Below are 19,202 nucleotides of genomic sequence, written 5' to 3' on the forward strand. Positions count from 1 at the left end.
GGAAGCGTGGCATTGCCTAAAGCTCCTGGCGCTACACAACGCCTGCCAGCCCCAGGCTGGGTGGCACCCCCCAATGCCCGAGCATGGGCTGCATCTCGTGATGTTCATAAATCCTGGTTTTGTCATGTTCCTGATTCCTAGTTTTGTGCTGTTCCTGATTTTGTGGTGTCCCCATCTCTTCATTTGGTGACATTAATTCCTAATTTTGTGACGTTCCTAACTCCTAGTTCTGTGGTGATGTTCACTGCAACCCCACAAGAGGTGCTGGATAACCTCCTAAACGTGTGAAAACCCTTGAAATCCCCTTAAAACGGGCTAAATAAACATGAAGGACACGGGAAAGGCACTTTGGCTGCTTCACACCACGGGGCCCGGGCCCGGGCCTGCACTGGACGAGGACCCCGGGGCCCGGCCCCCCTCAGCCCCCTCAGCCGAGGACCCCTCCCACACCCCAACGGCCTCCCCTCCCTCAGCCAACCGCCGCGCACTTCCTGCACCGCGCCGACCAATAGGCGCGCTCCACGAAGGGTAGCACAGGAGGGACAGGCTCCGAGGCGGGGCGAGAGGGTGAGCGGCGGCAGGTTCAACCAATCAAAACGCCGGCTCGGCGGCGGGGCGGGAGGGCGGGCGCTGAGCCCACCAATGGGAGAAGAGGCGAGAGGTGGGGCGGGGGGCGGCGCGGGCTGGGCGGCAGATAGGCGGGCGGGCGGCGGCGGCGCTGGGCGCGGGGGGCCACGTGACGGAGGTGAGGGCCGGGGCGGCGGTGGCGGCGCTCGGTGAGGCCCCCCCCTCCTCGTGTTAACCGGGCGGCTTCGTGACTGGAAATCGGGGGCGGAGGGGGCTGGGACCCGGCTGGGCGCTGAGCATTGGGCGTGGTGAGCGGCGGGGGGAGGCCCTGCCCCGCGGCGGGTGCCCCCCCCCCCCTCCCCCCCCGCCCCCCCAGCCGGGATCACCGGGGAGGGGGCAATGAGGGGGGGGGGCGGCGGCTGCCTGGGGACACCCCCGGGGTGCTGCGGGAGGGAGGCCGGGCCCCGAGGCCTGTGGCGGTGGGGGCGGCTGGGCCCTGACGGGGGTGCGGGGATGGCGTGGGGGGGGGGGGACGGGCGGAGCAGGGGCCGGGCTCGGTGGGGGGGGGGAGGGGAGCGGAAGGCTCTGGAAGGGGGGAGCGAGGCCCGGGGGGATGGGGCGGCCAAAAACCGGGGGGGGGGGGGGTGCGAGATGCGGGGCCCGCTGCGGCCTCCCGAGCCCTGGGAGCCTTCCCGAGCCTTCGGAGCGCTGTGGGGCTGGGGGCTGAGCTCGGGACGTGTCTCATAACGTGATAAAAAGCCCCCCAGGCCCAGCCCCGCTGCTCCCCTGTCAGAGCCCGTCGCAAAGAGCAAAGTTTCACGTGCGGTCTCGCGGCCGGGAACTTTCTAGGCTGCAGGAGGAGGAGGAGGAGAAAGGCTGCGGGTGGGCCCAGCCTGAAGGGAAGCGGCCCCGCGTTTACCGCTATGGTAGTGGTAAAGCTCCCGGCTCTCGTGGTGTTGGTGTCATAGGGTGTTAAGCTGTTAATGTAATTAACGCTGCGGCGTTTCTGCAGAGCGTAGTGGAAAGCTCCTTCCTAAATTTGTTTGGGATGTGTTCGATGTTGCTGAACGTCGTCGGGTAAGCGTAGTTAAGGTACAGGTTTTACGGGGCATCTCGTCCCCTGTGGTTTGGGGTGTTACTAAAATATTACAAGGAGATAACAGGACTGGAATGATGTATGGCTTAACGTAGTTACAAGCACTGGTTAACAGGCAGGTTGTGCTGAAGTTATTTCGAGTGCATCGGAGTGACCAGAATATTTACATAAAAAAATAAAATACTATGGAAGGAATATTTCTACAATCCCTGCACCACCTCCCAAGCTGAGTGTAAGATGTTAACTGCTTCCTGGTACCAGCTGCCCCCCTAGGATGGGAAACCTAATGCAAAGCAGTAAGAAAGCTTGTGGCCTCTGCTAGATTACCCTTTCATTTGGTGTCACAGCACTTCCTCCTAAGTCAATGAATAAATCCTTTACTGAGAGTACCTTGTAACTTGTACTTAGCCCTTCCTTTTATTTCCTTTTCTGGCCTTTCATTTTTCTGCCTCTAGCAGTGATTGAAATGGCAGCCTGTTCTTGCAGGAGTCAATTCTGTAGCAAGGCGAACTTGAATTGATTCCTAGGCGTGATGGTCTGAAGGATCTTGGGGCACCTCCAGATCTCTCCCCACCTACCATAATTTCCCTTGCAGTCCATCTGTTTTATGGCCAGAAAGCCTTGCAGTTCTCTTTGTCCTCCAAGGACTTCCAGTTCTGCGGGAATCTCTGCTGACAAACGGTACATGGTGTTTCCTCCCTTGCTGTTTGTGCACCGTTGTGCATTATTTTTAGAAACTGGCATATTCGAAATGCTTATTAAAAGCAAGCTTTGCCGTTGCCTTTCACACCTAATCTCTTGCTTGGGTTGTGTTCAGTGCAACCCAAACAGAGGGCTCCTTTTTCTGTGGGACCTTGGGGCTCCATGGGCTTGGCCAGTCCTTTCTAGGAGACTTCCCTCAAGCCTTAAGGAGCAGTGTGTCCTAACCACCCCCTACTTAAAAAAAAAAAAAAATCAGCAAAAAAAACACCCACCCACGCATGTAGTTCTGGCCTGTTGTAAGCAAGGCGATGCTGGAAGTTGTCTAACAGCAGAACCGAGCACTTAAGCGAGAAAATAGTGCCTGCACCGTATGAGATGCTGCATATATACGAGCGTAATTTCATTATATCCCTCTCAGAGCAGCAGTGAGGTAATTTGCTGGCTGCTGAAATTATGGTGCTTGGCCACGAAGTTGGTGGTTCAGCTTTGCCCCTGAGTGTGGGTTTCCCAAGTCTGCCCAAAGACAGGTCTGTCTGTGACAGACACGCACGTGATGCCGTGGCATGGAGCAGGCGCCGTGCCTTGCAGCTTCATTTCCTTTATCCTGGGCTGCTTGCTCATTTTGTTTCATGGTGCTTTCACTTGTCCTACAACACCTTCTGCCCTTACGTGCTGGACTGGGGAATTGATGAAGAATTAAAGCAGCACAGCAGGAGGATTTCCAGCCCTCTTAAACCAGTGGCTGGTTCACCGTCAGGCTGTGTGAACGCTTCCTGTGGCACAGCAGAGGAGCCAGGACGTGAAGCTGGAGGCATCTTGAGATGGCAAAGAGGAACCTCTTGCTTCAGTGCTTCTAACTTTAGGAAATGGGTGTGCTACTAAGCAAGGAGCCAAGTCTGCTCAGAAATGAAAAAAATGTAGTTTGAGGAGGGGAAAAGCGTGCATCTGCCTCTCTGCCTTCCTCTTCTGGTCTCTTTGCATTTTTTTTGTGTGCTGAGATGAATTTCTTATGCCTCTAAACTCTTGTCGTGATTTTTGTCTTGCATGAGGATGTGTTGTGCTTATTTTTTCAGCTGTGCTTCCACTGCAAATACCACATGGAAATCCAGTTTTCGGAACAGGGGGCTTTGCTAGTAACCTTTGCTGCTTGTACATGCTTAAGCCAGTTTCGGCTGTCAGTTCAGACTGATGAAATAAAAGGCAAGGATGCTGTCCCAGTTAAACTGCTGAGGTGTAGCTGATGACAACTTGCACGATGCAGACGGTTTTCTCCCTTCAATGCTTAGCTCTGCAGCAAGTGCCTTAATTTTGCGAGACGTGTTTAATCTGACTGTTAATTATTTTTAAAAAAAGGAGAAAGCCACTTCAGTCAGCTGTGTATCTGGTAGCAATCGCGATGTGGTTCTGTGTTCTGAAATATGCGGCGCTAAGAGCTGGCTTGATGAACCACTCAAATAGACATGTAACCAAGGAGATGATTAAACTGGTTTTGCAGGCTCTGCTTAACCTGTCAGGGAAGAAACTTTCTAAATAGTATGTTCTGGAAGTATGATAGCAAGGCACTTGGATATCCTTTGTGGGGCCCTTCCAGCTGCCTCTCCTTCCCCATGCATGTTCGTGGGGATAATCGTCTGCTGTATGGGTCAAGCATTCCCAGTGTCATGCCAATAATCACAAAACTTCAGGTTTTATGCTGCAAAAAAGGGGTTCCAAGTAAGAATAAATCTCTGAAGCTGTGAGTCCTGAAAGCATTGGAACCTGAAGGTGACAATCACTTAGTCCTGCACTGGAAGTGCTGCTTCTATGGCAAGAAGCTGGTCCTGCCTCTTTGTGTCCAGTTGGTTTAGTTCCTACCACTGTAAATATCAAGCTCTGCAGTGCAGCTGTTCCAATGTTCTGGTGTCTGCCCCGTAAATTCCAGGGGAAAATGCTTCATTCAGCCTTCTGACAGTCAGGAGTTGGTGAATGGTGCTTAAATGTCCCTTATCCCTTCCCTGGCGTAGAAGCTGGCTGTGGGTAGGCACGCAGACAGAAGTGATTTGTTAGCTCTGACACTTTTGAACACTCTCCCAAGTCAGTGCTTTGCGATATTATGTTGGCACACTGCATTGATGGGAAAACTGCTGCAATGTCTAGAGGACCTCATTTATGAAAAAAATAGATGAAGTTCTAATCGTATTTGACTTGGGACAGTGGCACGGTGAAGGTGAGTTGCGCTGCAGTGGAACGGAGACTTCAGAAGCCCGCCTATCCTGAGGCTGGGGGCAGTTGCATGGTGAGAAATACGCTAACCTTCAGCAATATTACGCAGTGAAACCTACAGAGAGGAAGTTCAGGCAGAGATTCAGAAATAGCTGCTGGTAATCGCTTGGAAACTGGACACTTCTTCAAAGGAGGAATCTGGCCATAATGGTGGCTGTGCTGCTGGAGGTTAGTGTGTTAGGTGGCTGAGCACCTGTACTTGCTAGCAACCCAAAGCTCCACCTAAAACCACCATATAATTGTTTTAAGCCTGTTTTTTTGTAAAAACCAAGTCTTTTTTTCTCTCCCTTTCTATTGTCCCCTATTTATGAGTAACCCAATTTACTAGGGTCTGATTGCTTGTTGTGTCCCCAGGGATTAAGTGTGGCTGAAACCTTCTCATGTAGCAATATGTATGTTACAGACAGATGCAGCTCTTTAAACATCCCAAATGTGTGTTTTGCTTAAATCGCTCTTCTGAGAACATGCTGTCTTTTATTTCTTACACTTTAGTTTGCGTATTGTTAGGGATTAATAGAACAAGGAGCTTGCCTTGACAACTGGCAGTTGCTGAAGGTGCTACCAGTCCGTACTGGGGTGTATGAATGAGAGCTTATGTACAATTTGGGAATGATTTAATACGTAGGAGGTGTTCTAAACAGCTTTCCATAGGGATACAAACTTGTGAAAACTGCTTGCCAATGATTATAAAGGAGCAAGGGTACGAAACTGGATTAGCTCCTCTTGGTGCTTGTAGCTTTTGTGAAACAGAAAAGCTTCGTGTGCAATACCAGGCTGTGTGGTTTGCCACTTGCTAAGCAAGAAGTGCTGGCATTTGCCAAAGGTCACTGCCACTGCCAGAAGCTTCCAGGGTTGTGGTTGCAGTGGGATTGCCAAGGAGGGGTGAATTCGGTGTGGAGGTTGGGGGGGTGATTGGTGTCGTTCACCAAAACGTCATTGCCCTCGGTGAGGTGACCAGAGAGATGACTTGCATGCTAAATCGCTCATGTCCTTCGCACAGGCTTGGGAGGCGGTATGGAAAAACTGCGTCCCCTTAGAAAGAGGAAGGCATTGGCTTACCTTTAACTTTGCTGTGCTTTTAAGGTGACTTTGCTCAGATCACCCGTAGGAGCAGTGCAGTGATCACTATCCGCATAACGTAACGTGAAAGTGGTTACAGGACTTGGGTAAAATCTTCCTGGATTTAGCTCTTTTAAGAATGAATTTGCTGAGGCTCTGTTAGCAAGGTGAGACAAAATCCAACCCTTCCCTTGGAAAGGTGTCCTTGTGCCACCTCGTCTGTAGTCGCTTCGGTCTCAGCATGCATCTGGGCTCCAGAGCTCGCTTTTTCAAATGAGGTTTCAGGCTCTTTCTGGTTTTTGCTGTTGGCTGTGGGTTTATGCAGAGAGCGTACTGTCTGTGCAGGAGGAATGTGAACTTCCAGTGGCACTGATGTTTGCTGGACAGTTTTTGTTCTTGGTTTTGTGTTGTGGTTCACAAATTTGTAATATCTATGAGCAGCTATGTGGTCTGCAACTGTTTTCAATTCTGCCTGTACACTGCCTTAAAGTTAACAACAAACAAAAACACAAATAGCAGGCTTTGCTTATATGTAGGAACACTTAGTTTTTGTCAGCTGCTCATGCTGTGAGCTGTGGCCTTTGGCCCAGGGCTGTTCTGCTGCAGTTGCGGGGGCTGTGAGCATGTACTGAGCCCTCAGTACAGCCCTGGTCCTCAGGGCATCACTGCTTGGAAACTGGCTGCAGTTGCATGTTGCTGTAGTGGCAAAGTGGACATAACCTCGACAGGTCCTAAAATACAGTTTTGTTGTAATTAAAAAACATCCCCTGTCATTAGAAGCAAGTTAAAGAGTAATCTAAGAATGGTAGATTTGGTATGCAATGGTGTTTTGGTATACTGGGTAGTGCTGATAAGCTTTTAAGACTAAATGCTTTCAGTTGCCTAAACATGCTTTGGAAAGTTTAAAAAAAAGTTTTCTAGCATGAACTTCTGCCCCTACAGGCCTTAATAACTCCATTTGAGTTATGTTTGTAAATCTGTGGGGCTATAGCCTGCGGCAGGAATGTAGGAGAAGGAAAGGAAAGGAGAGGATGTTTAGTTTTATAATGACTTTCAAAAAAAAAAAAAATTAGTCTTAGCTAAAACCTTGACTTTCAAAGTAAAATCTGGAATGTAATTCAGGGAGCAGACTGCTTTCCTGGTTGCTGTGTGGATAAAACTACAAGCAGCATGGAAGGAGTGTTGCTTTCTGTATCAGCGTAAAGGTGCAGTGATCAAGTAATATTTTTAGCAGGAAAGTCAGACTCATTTTATGTAGACTTCTTGAGCTACAGGTTGTTGAGGTCCACCGTGTTTTAGGTAGCATAATATGCTGAACGCATAATAAATTAATTGGTGTGATAGTTTAATTCTGTATAGTCTCTGTATTAGATTTCTTTTGGTTGTTCTGTTAAGTTAGAGATCAAATTAACTGTCCATTGAACAGCAACAATTTTTCTGCTGGGTCTGCCTCAGTGTCCAGCTGCTTACAGACATCTGCCGGTAATATCAATGGCTGCTGGCAGGAGTTCCAGGATAAAGCATGGGGAAGGAGACCGATGAATGAAAGTGCCAGTGTTCTGCATGTGAAAGGAAGAAAAATATTGAACAGGAGATAGAAGATTGATTGTTCCAGGGATGCTTGAAAGAGGTAGCTAATTGTACTTCAGCTCATGAACTCGATGGAAATGCCCGTTTCAGCACGATGCATGTAGAGCTCTTCACAAGCAGAAACGAGCTCTCTGTTCAGGTTTTTGTAGGGGTGCGAGTTGGGGTGTTGTGGACTTGGGTATGTGCAGTTCTGCTCGTGGGCTGGCAGTGGAGGAGCAGGACTGACACTTCTGCAGCAGGATCTGCAGAACTTGTCCATGGGCTCCTCCAGTCTGTTAGCATCTGCTTTGTAGTGAATACTTCACCATTATTTTGTATTCCTCTTCTTGGGCTGTCTTAACTAGCCAGCCAGGATAAATAGCGAAGCTGAGAAGGTAAGTTTGTACCCGTCCTTCAGTGGTGTGACCAGACATTTCACCTGTTGTCCTCGAAGCTTGGTTTTGAACTGCAAGTTGGTGCCTTGCTCCATGTGCAGTGCTGGCCTGACTTCTTCCCTTCTCTTATTCAGATCATGGAGCTGAAATGGTTACTGTACGTGGCCCTGCTAGCCCTTGGGACTCTTGCCGTCCAGGCGCATGATATGGATGATGACAATGATGGCGATGACGTAGTTGATATTGAGGATGATTTGGATGATGGCATTGAGGAGGTAGAAGAGTCAAAGCCTGGAACTAGCAGTCCTCCTCCAGCTCCAAAGGTTTGACATGGGACTTCTTTAAAATTCAATTACTGCTTGTGCTGTAGCTACTGGGAATCTGATCCGAGTTCTCTCTGCTTTGCTAATGCTTAATGTGTTGTGATGTTATTCAAGGTGTTAGCTGGGAGTAAGGTTTGGAATTAAGCTTAGCTGTTCCCTTTCTTTCTCATCTGACCCCTGTCTTCCTTGAAGACTTATATCAGTATTTCAAATCTGAAGTGTAAGTATCAGGCATTAATGCTTCCAGCTAAATATATACTTCAGTTTTAGCTGCAGAGAAGAGCACAATGGCTTGGCAGAAGCAGCAGTATTTACATAATTTCTGTACTTCTGCTGCCAGAGTGTTCCAGGTAATGTGCTGAAGTGTAGACTGGGAACGTGAGCTGTATGTACCTGTTCTTCTTTAGGGTAGAGAATGTGCCTTGAAAGGTGTGTAAATCTCCTTTTCTCTCCCGTAGGTTACCTACAGGGCTCCTGTCCCAACTGGCGAGGTGTATTTTGTGGAGTCCTTTGATAAAGGAACTCTGGATGGGTGAGTATGATCTGAGGGATGATTGAACATAATAAATCAAAATTTTCTGTGAAAGGGAGCAAAACTTTCTAGATCCTGTTACTCAATCACATTATCAGGCAGTGGTTAGGGAGGGTTACAGCAGTGACTATATGATGCTGGTTGTTAGTACTGAAGCAAACTAATATATCCTTAGGTACTAGTAATGGGGGAAGATGAGCCATATATTGTGTAATCTTTTAATGCTTTTCATCTGACTTTCTGTAGCTCAGGTAATGTGAGGATAGTGAGGTTCTACAGCTTTTCATAGTAAGAATTTATGAAGAGCATGATGCTGAGGCAGTGATCCACCCCACTGTGAAGTAGGGAAATGGAAAATGCAGAAAACTTTGGAGGCTTGGAGATAGAACTCATGAGGGGATCAAGGCACTGGGATGTTTTAAGAGCAGGCATTTTAGTGTTTGGTGAAAAAGTATGGGTTTCTGACTGTTGGATGTTTGTCTTCTAGATGGATCCTTTCCAAAGCCAAGAAAGATGATACAGATGATGAAATTTCCAAATACGATGGTGAGTCCTACCCAGTTTTTTTGACTGCTAGATGTTTCTGATGTCCTTTGTCATATGTAAAGAAGAGGTGCAAGTCTGTTTCCTGATTGCTTGCTGAAATTATATTCACTGAAGAAAATGGGGGAGTATTTGTGTACGTGGTTAAAAACATGAAGTGTGGTTCTGCTGCAGATGAAATATTCAAACAAAAGCTGCTTTGAGGTATTAAAGTTTTTAGTGAAGATGTTAAACTAATAACCTGAGGAGGTGAAGTGCTGATTTTCTGGCTTGGAATTAGGCTAAGTGAAGATTGTATCAGATGAGTTTTGATAATGTTTGGATAATTTCCCTCCAGGTAAATGGGAAGTCCAAGACATGAAGGACACCAAGCTTCCAGGAGACAAAGGGCTTGTACTGGTAACCCGAGCCAAACATCATGCAATTTCATCCAAACTTTCAAAGCCTTTTGTATTTGATACCAAGCCCCTTATTATACAGTAAGTAAAAGATAACTTGGTGTTCTGCTATTTCAAGGGTGACGTGATAACAGGCTGAGGTTTATTTTGTAACAGAGCTCTTGTTGACTGGGAGTCTAAATGACACAAGATATAATAACCTATTATACTACTTGTGTAAGAGTGTAAAACAGTAATTTAGATTCCTAAAGTGTAGAAATTATGAACCGATGGCTCCCTCTGAAGCCTGTGAAGGAAGGTAGTCTCTGAAAACTACACTTGGTAACCAGTCTGTGAACTTCATTTAATTCATTGTGTTAACAAGGACATAAACTGATTTTTCTACTGTTAATCGTAGAAGTCCATGTCTTTTTTGGACAAGACCTCATTTATATGCAAGTCAGTGTGCTTATTCAGTAAACTCCCATTTCAAACGTGGGCAGTGTAGTAGAGGTGCACTTGTTGCCTCCTTCCTTTGTTTTAGTTCATCTGTTGTGGAAGATGAATGGTTTGTTTAGCCCTATTGGGCCATGAGTGATGTAAGAGAATCTACTTGCTGCATACATGTTAGACTAGCAAGCAGGGGAAAAAAAACTTCCAGCGGCCACAGTTGAGTTGTGGGTTATTACTTGATCAGTTGTAAACTGAGTAAGCTAATTTGTATTTGTACAAGGTAATGAGTTGGTCACTTTGCTTTGCATTACTGCTTAGTTTTTGGCTCAAAATACAAGGCTAAAAATAAAATAAAGTGGTCACCCACTCCAGCTGCTGGCATTGAGAGAGGATCAAGCATACTTAGCCTATTCCTGACAGACATGTTTTGCCTTTTTCAGACTCCTTGGCATCTCTAAATATACCGTTGTATGCTTATAACCCTAAAGGGCGTCTTCCTAGGACCCAACTGTTCTCCCTTTGGTCATCTTGCAAATTGAGTTGTCTGCTGTAGCGGTTGTGGGGAAAAATGGTTTGCTTTAATCTCTGTTGCAGTCTTTTACATACTGAAAAGCCTTTTCTCTCTACTTCTAGATCATAATCTTTTAGACCAGCACTCAATTTCTTTAATCCTTTGTTAGGTTAAGCCTTCTAAATCCTTGATTCTTCTCGTTTTGCAGGCCCTTATGAATATCTGCTTAGTCCTTAGAGCAGAGCTTGTGTTTTTAATGTTCACTTGACTCTTGATTTAAAACAAACAGAAGTCTTACTCTGAATTTGTACTTGAAAGTTGCAATCGTGTACTGTGGAAGTAAGTTTTCCTTGTGTATGACATGCTCTCGACTTCTTTGTCCAAAACTAAAATTAGGTATGAAGTAAACTTCCAAAATGGAATAGAGTGCGGTGGGGCCTACGTGAAGTTGCTTTCAAAGACCCCTGAGCTTAACCTGGTGAGTGATGCTGATACTCTGAGCATTAGCCATGAAATAACGCTTGCTTTATTTTGCTGTTTCCTAGAGAAACCTTTTCAGTAAATGTAGTGGGGCATAGTTTGGGCTTGATCTCCAGAGTACTTTGTACTCAGTTTCACACTATTTTCAGTTGGAGATGAGAAATACTGAAATATTCTGGCCTCTTCAGTAACAACTCCAGAGTTTTCCCATATCTGAGCGGTTCTACAACTTGGAAGTCTACAGTACTTCAGATTTCCCTAGGTTCTAGAACTGAAGAGGTCCCTTACCAGAGTAGCCAGTGTAGAGACCTTCTTGGAAGCCACTGTCCAGAAAGAAGATGGTTTTATCTTCTAAAACACTCATGCAAGTAACTAAAAACATACCTGGCATTTATTGCTGTGCCTTTGAACACTCTTGTCAGCTACTGGATATACTTAATATATATATATGTGTAGATATATATATATATCTGAGGTTGGACTAGATACAGGCTTGTATATTCAGAAGCACACAGTAGTTGTATAGAAGAATTTGCTTCGTTTGCTTCATAAAAGGCCCTTGAATGCATTGTATTAAAAGTGCCCTCAATAGAAGAGACAATGCTGCATCCTTTAAAAATTAAGAGTCACTTCCTCTCCTCCCAGTAATATAGTTGCTTTGAGCGTTTTAGCCTGTTCAAAGCTTTGCTGCTGGGTCAGTGTGTATATATATATAGGCTTGTATAAACTATGGATTTTCCTAGACTTCATGGGAAGTACCTTTTAAGTCTTACCACGCATCCTTTTCCTTTTGTTCTGCATTCTCATTAGAACTTTATTAGTAATACAGATTCCAAACTTAAAGCTGTCTAGCCAGTTTCATATGTGCATTGAATCTCAAGATAACATTATCCAAAACAAATAGACTTGCAGTGTGCAAAGGTGAGATTATTATATTCAGTTAAGTCTTAAATTGAAACAATATACAAGCTTAGAAGTATGTAAGCTAAATACAAGTCAGCCTCACTTCTGATGTTGCTTATCCCTTTGTATGGAAGAAACTCACTGCACTAACTATTAATTCATTATTGACAGTACCTGATATGTGTATGTTAATAACTTTAAAAAATAACTTTTGCAGCATAGAGATGTTTAAAAATACATACATACATATGGTTGTCACAACTTAATGAATTACTTATCTTGTTGATAACACTTGAATAGCTATTGTTTTCCCTCTGAAGTAGAGGGAAGGTGCAAAATGAAGAAGTTAGGCTAATTCTGGTCTTCAATCTAGAAAATTCTGGTCTTCTCTCCAGAAGCTTGTAGTTGTGATGCAAGTTTTAGTCTAGCTACTATCGCTATCTTGATATCCAAGCTGCAGATCAATGTCTAATGATTCAGGAGGTATTATGGTGGGCAGTGGTTGAAGTTGTGTCTCAAAATAATGGCACTGTTTTTGCATTTCTTCTAAAGGATCAGTTCCATGACAAAACTCCATATACAATCATGTTTGGCCCTGACAAATGTGGAGAGGACTATAAATTGCACTTCATCTTCCGACACAAAAACCCGAAGACTGGCAAATATGAGGAGAAGCATGCGAAGCGTCCAGATGCAGACTTAAAGACCTACTTCACCGATAAGAAGACGCACCTTTATACTCTGGGTATGGTGTCTGTTAACTATGCATGTTAATAACTACTACTGTGTTTTCTGAATCAAAAACTCAAAGTAAACCAGATGAACAAACAAATCTTTGTATCAGCATACAGCTTGAAAGCTCTGAATGCTACAACTAGTCTTACTGTATAAAGGCTTGCTTCTTCCTTGCAAGAAGTTCTGATTCATGTAGGAAATCATGAGACCTTGAACTTAATAGTTAAAGAAGAACTGAATTTCAGAACAGTTACAGTTATGAGTAATGTGATATGCCAAGTGTATCCAAAATTATTAGCAACATCTATATAATGTTTGAATGCTGCCCTCTAGTAATTTGGGATATTAATAAACTTTAGATGTAGAGGAGAGATTGAATTACTGCCACTTCGAACAGACTTGCATTCTTTGGGAACAGTGGCTTTAGTACCTAACTTTGAAAGTCAGTTTTCTGTAGCATTTAATTTTATTTGATTAGTTCTGTACTTAGATTTGGACAGCACAGTTCCAGGTGCAGAGGCAGGGGACAAGGATATGGTGGTGTTCTTCCCACTTCTTTCACAGTACCAGACAAAATCAGTGGTTCCTGAAGTACAGTGTTTGGCATTAGCTATGCCTAAAAGTATTTAATGAGAGTACTCAAGCACCTCTGTGTCTGTTTCATTACAAAGGTAGCAACGAATAAAGAAATTAAAACCCTGTGAGTCAGCAGTGGGATTATGAATGGGGGTCTTACTCTTGAGTAGGATGTGAATAAATACTATTCCTACTGCTAAAGCACTATTCATTAAATCTTAGTTTAACAAGGTGAGATGTTACATCAGCACTAAATACACTTAGACATCATGGGAAAGGTTTTTACAGAGCCTTAAAAACAATTGTTAGGTAGATGGTAGCTTGGATTGCTCAAGTTTGAATTGTGCAGGTTACAGTGGGGATGAGTGATACAATACAAAACATGCTTCACAAAGTATGTGCAGTGGCTGCATTGACTTTTTTTTCCTTCTAGTCTTGAATCCTGATAATAGTTTTGAAATACTGGTTGATCAAACGGTTGTCAACAGTGGGAACTTGCTAAATGATATGTCTCCTCCTGTGAATCCACCCCGAGAGATTGAGGACCCGAATGACCAGAAGCCTGAGGACTGGGATGAGAGGCCCAAAATCCCAGATCCAGATGCTGTTAAACCAGATGACTGGTAAGATGTTAGAGGGGTACTTGAACCTGTGTTTTGTGAACCATAGACTTGACTTTGAGCTTGTATGCATATTTGCAGTGGCTGCTAGGGCAAGGGATTTACTGCATGTAAACTGATGTGCCCTTTCTAGATCGGCTTTAAAAATGAATATGATCTTAGGTGAAGTTAGGACTGTGCTGTGAGGCACTGTATATAGGTAACAGACTGCAAGGCAACTTTATTCTTAAAACGTGATGTTGCTGGCTGGTAATCTAGATCAGTGGGCATGTTCAGACTCTGTAGAATCATGTCTTGGGGTTGAGAACTTGTTGCATATTGTGTGTTAATATACTGACTGACTTTACCAAGGGATGAGGATGCTCCTGCAAAAATACCTGATGAAAATGCTGTGAAACCAGAAGGCTGGCTGGATGATGAGCCAGAATATGTAGCAGACCCTGATGCTGAGAAGCCTGAAGATTGGTAAGTTTACTGCCTGTTGCAAATGACATCAATAATTTCATGGCTTTGGCACTGGTTTTAGCAAGTATAAGAATAGCTAGTTCATTGTTGCTCACTATCAAAGTTGCTGTCAATTCAAGCTATCTTGCTTCAAAAGCAGAAGGCAGAGCTGATCTTAGTAGGTATCCTGTGTTCTTGTGTTCATCTGTGTACTTGTCAACTGTTCTTTCCTATGACTGTAAGCTGAATAGGTCAGGGATGTTCATCTTGTAGTTGTGTACTGCAGTGGGAGGGGGTTGCGCTCAGGGGCTGGCTTTTCGTGAGCTGCTGTGCTTTCAAGCTGCTTCCTTAATTACCTCTCCCTTCTGCAGTGTCTTTTTCAGACCTATGCTATCATGAGTTTCAGTATTTACATTTTATAGTAGGAATCTTAATATTCCTGGGAATCAGACATGCTATAAGCTTTCTTCTGGGTAAAGACAAGGGGCAGACTTCAAAACTGAGTTGCTGTTACAGGGATGAGGATATGGATGGTGAATGGGAGGCACCTCAGATTGCAAATCCTAAGTGTGAGGCAGCTCCTGGCTGTGGTACCTGGCAGCGACCAATGATTGACAATCCAAACTACAAAGGCAAATGGAAGCCTCCTATGATTGATAACGTGAACTATCAGGTTGGTTTCTTCATTTTTGTAAACTTCTGGCCAGTGCAGGATTTCCCTTCCAAAAATTAGAATGATCTACATTTTAGCAGATGTAATTAAGAATAAAAATACTGTCATGGTCTTCCTGTGTTTCAAGTGGACAGTTTCAAAGTGTTTTGTTTAACCTGGCTTCACTCTTTTGTAGAACAAATAAAAATTAGTTCCCAGAACCTGAAGAGCCACATATATAAACACTGTAATTGAGTGCAATTACCTTAAAGGAGGTTGTAGTGAGGTAGAGATTGTGTTGTTCTGCCAAGCACCAAGTGATAAAACGAGGGGAAATGGCCTCAGTTTGTACTGGGGAAGTTTAAGTTGGCTATTGGGAGAGATTACTGAAAGGGTTATGCAGCATTGGCATAGGCTGCCCAGAGAAGTGATTGAGTCACCATCCCTGGAGGTCTTCAAGAAAAGTTCAGATGTAGAACTTAGTAGCATAGTTTTGTGGTGGACTTCTCAGTATCAGGTTAAAGGTTGGACTAGATTATCTTAGTTGTTTTTTTTTTTCCTCAACCTGAATGATTCTGAGATTCTTTGCATTGGTCTTTTTGGCTGAAATGGGCTGAAAAATAAAATTCAACCTCTGTGCTAGTAGGTAAGGCTTGAATGTCTTGTCTTTCCTAGGGCATTTGGAAACCCAGGAAGATCCCAAACCCAGATTTCTTTGAAGACCTGGAGCCTTTCAAGATGACTCCCTTCAGTGCTGTGGGACTTGAGCTATGGTCAATGACTTCTGACATCTTTTTTGACAACTTTATCATCTGTACTGAAAGAGCTGTGGCTGATGATTGGGCTAATGATGGATGGGGACTGAAAAAGGCAGCTGATGGTGCTGCAGAGGTGAGAAACAAAGGCTTAATTGTGTGCTTCCTACTGGAACGGTAGGAGCACTGCTGCTATTCTCGTCCAGTCTTTATCAATATATACTTATGTGTACCGAGGCTGTGGATTGATAATCCTTGTTAGAATCTCAGAACCTTAATTTGTAATTACAGCATGTAATAGTTGCTATAAATGGCAGTGAGTATTTACTGCTCTTCTGAGGTTCTTGCTCTGACAGCTGTGCTGTTAATTGTAGACTAGTTCTTAATTTGTAAACGATGGAAGAAGTACTGGTGCAGGCTAGCTTTAGTTCTTTTAGGTATGAGATATGTTCAATGTTGCAGAAAGTCTTTGAAAATTCTGTAGTTCAAATTTAACTGTTGCAATTTGAGTTTTAATGGTTCACTTTATCTTCTAGCCTGGTGTTGTGGGCCAGATGATGGCAGCAGCTGAAGAGCGTCCCTGGCTTTGGGTAGTGTACATCCTCACTGTGGCTCTGCCAGTGTTCCTTGTTGTCCTTTTCTGCTGTTCTGGGAAGGTATGCATTTCCTCTGATAAATACACTGAATCTATTTAAACATTCTACTTAATGTGCCTTAGCTTCACAAATAACTGGTTGGTTCTGGCAATTTTTTTTAGAAGCAGCCAAGTGCTGCAGAATACAAAAAGACTGATGCTCCCCAGCCTGATGTGATGAGCGAGGAGAAAGAAGAAGAAAAGGACAAAGGAGACAAAGAAGAGGAGGAGGAGGAGGAAACAAATGAGGAGAAGCTAGGTAGGCAAACTTAGATAATCTTGAGATGTGAAATTCTATCTGAAAGAATAAAAGGATTGGCAGACCTTGTATCAAGTCATTGGTGAATTGAAGGTGGCAAAGTCTTAATGACAAGAGAATGAATGATTTTTTTTTAATTTCTCTTAGAAGAGAAGCAAAAAAGTGATGCTGATATAGGAAGTGCTAGTCAAGAGGAAGAGGAGGAAGAAGATGAGGAAGAGGACAGGAAACCTGCATCAGAGGTATGAGAGCACTTAATTTTTGAGGGAAGCATTGTGGATTTTTTGTTGGTATAGAACAAGCCTTACTAGTGTGTTAACATCTAAACTTTTCCACTGTTAGAGCTCTAGAGAACTTAATTGCTGTGCAGAATAGGAATTGCTGTGGCCAACCTCAGCAAAGCAGGAAACCTTGCTAAAGGCACTTGCTGTAGACCCTGCATTGTGAGAGGAGTAGGACTGTGTGTAATGCATCTTCTTGAAGCAAAAGGCTTATTCAGCTTTGTGTGCAGTCAGGATGTGACCTTTTAAGTGCTCCACATTGACATAATGGTTAACTTAAAAAAAATAAAATGGGTGGAGTGTTGCTTGAAGTTAAATAGATTCTCACAGCAGCAGAATCTGTTAAATATTCTCAGCAAATATTTATACGTGCACCATGAAAATAAGAATTTGTCTACCATGTATGTAAAGGAAGGGGTAGTAACTGTAGTAGGTCCTTCGAAAATGAAACTGCAATGTAGAGCTGAAAGTTTTTTAGTAGGCTTGCTCAAAAATGCTTTCGGGAGTAAATTTAGATTAGATTTCCTTGATGTTTCTACAACTTTCTTACAGGAGGAAGAAACTGTGAATAGATCACCCAGAAACAGAAAGCCAAGGAAAGATTGAAAAAAAATCATAAAAACTTGATCTGTGATTTTTTTTTTCAAAACATGGTTCTGGGAGAGGACCTTGGACACCTTACATTGAAACTTGGACAAACCTCAAGATTTCACCATCCACAGGTTCCAGTCACACTATCCAATGTAACGGAGTGTCTAGCAGTAAAATATTTGCAATCATCTGTTTTAAAGAACATCATTCCTGTAGAAAGAATGCAGTTAATATAATGGGCTGTGGATTTTGGAATGTAACATAACTAACCTTTTTGTTTTTGGTTTTAAATATTCTTTTCTGTTTTTAAGTAGATTGGTAGAACTTTACCAGTCTCAAACCTTGGTTTAATTTAATATATTAATTAGTGAGGAATAACAATGAATCTTGAAAGTGCTAGATGATAAAAATGCAGTTTTATAACTAGTTTTTTTTACAAACATGTAAATTCCTAAATGCACCAATGTCTTTATATATATATATATATCCCTTAAAATTTAATAATTGTTTAAAGAAAAGCTGTCAACATATTTGACAATACCTCTTCCCACAAAGGAAAAAAAAAAAAAAAACGGGAAGGGGGTTGTGTGGGGAAACCAGTAACTAAACTCTCCAATCAACTCTGTTCTTCTGGGGGTCATGGTGGGGTGGGGGGAGAGGAAGGGTGGAAGGAAGGAATTAGTTGGTCTCTGGAATATGCACTCTGTGCATGGCTAAAGCCCGGTTAAGTGTTGATAAATGATCTAGGATTCGGAGTGGATTGTCCTAATGTGGCATTTAATCCTGCAGACCTTGCAGATAATAGTTCTTGCTAGTTCTTGAACTCTTTTCGTAAAGCTAATGTGTTGTTGGGGTGGGCTGGGGTTAGACTACTTTCCCCTTTCCCCTCTGTTCACCCACTGATGCTTTCCTTTCTCTCTGACTGTACAGCTTTTTTCCTGAGTGCAGCTTTGCCTCAATTGCTGGAAGTGCTTCATGTTCAGCTCATTGTCAAAACTCTTTATTTTTATAGCTAGGCCTACTCCAGGGTCCAAACACTGGATAGGACAGTGTCCCATATCCTCTCACTGTTATCACCATATGTCTATTCCTGTAGGAATGGGGGAGGTGGTCAGGTAGACAAGATGAACTGAATATTTCTTAAGGAAAAACAAAACAAATAAAAAAAAACAAACACAAAATAACCAACATGTCAGTATTTGTAGGTGGGGAAGGAGCATGTGGAATATCTTAAGTGGTATGTGAAACTGTTTAAGTCTTTTATCTGCTCTTCATGTAACAAATGCATCCTAAATTATATTGTGAATGTTAGGGAGTTCCAATTCCAGCTGAATAAATTTTTTTAAAGTGTTGAGTCTACCATATTATACTGTTTCAAACACTTGTGGAATGCCGGTGATCACTACAAGAGCATACCTCTGAGGGTGAAATCTATGTAACTTCATTACACTGTACCAAATATGTTGGAGTTCGGATGTCTATATAGATAAGCTTTTCTTTTTGTTTAGAGTGAAATTAAATGTCCTGAAATTACTCTTCTTGCACTGAATTTAAACACTCCAGTGTTGTTTGGTCATAGGTATAGTACGGGGAGTAATTCCCAGGGGCTGGGGAGGGATGGGTGTTCCAATTACCTTGCAAACAATCTAACCAATTACTAAAAGCCTCAGTTTTATTTTTTATTTTTTTGGAGAAACATCTTCTGCTGCCTGTCCTTATGTTGTATCCCTTGGTTGTTGTGTTTGAAATATTAGTGACCACAAATGCATAGCAGGATTTCTTGATCTTTCTGCAGCGTGCAAATAAACTATTGTAAGCAAGATACTGGAAGTAATTTCAGACTTCTGTTGGGAGCTATTGCATGTTTAGAATGCCTTTGCCTG

At 43.4% G+C, this 19,202-nt stretch overlaps 1 protein-coding gene across 2 annotated transcripts; it reads left to right on the forward strand.

Moving 5' to 3' along the window:
• Positions 1–652: 652 nt before the first annotated feature.
• Positions 653–19,141, forward strand: CANX (calnexin). 2 transcript variants are annotated; one of them, XM_027468621.3, is made up of 15 exons: positions 653–745; positions 7,785–7,973; positions 8,432–8,505; positions 8,993–9,051; positions 9,386–9,527; positions 10,786–10,867; positions 12,325–12,517; positions 13,517–13,706; positions 14,055–14,168; positions 14,664–14,820; positions 15,475–15,690; positions 16,091–16,210; positions 16,312–16,447; positions 16,595–16,689; positions 17,281–19,141. In XM_027468621.3, exons 2-15 carry the CDS (start codon positions 7,788–7,790, stop codon positions 17,332–17,334), a joined length of 1,818 nt encoding a protein of 605 aa, XP_027324422.2. In that variant the 5' UTR covers positions 653–745; positions 7,785–7,787; the 3' UTR covers positions 17,335–19,141. The 2 variants fall into 2 exon arrangements, with proteins under 2 accessions (XP_027324422.2, XP_027324423.2); XM_027468622.3 differs by having other exon boundaries at positions 717–776.
• The last annotated feature ends 61 nt before the right edge of the window (positions 19,142–19,202 follow it).

Source organism: Anas platyrhynchos, chromosome 14 (genome assembly GCF_047663525.1).
Source record: "Anas platyrhynchos isolate ZD024472 breed Pekin duck chromosome 14, IASCAAS_PekinDuck_T2T, whole genome shotgun sequence".
Taxonomy (NCBI): domain Eukaryota; kingdom Metazoa; phylum Chordata; class Aves; order Anseriformes; family Anatidae; genus Anas; species Anas platyrhynchos.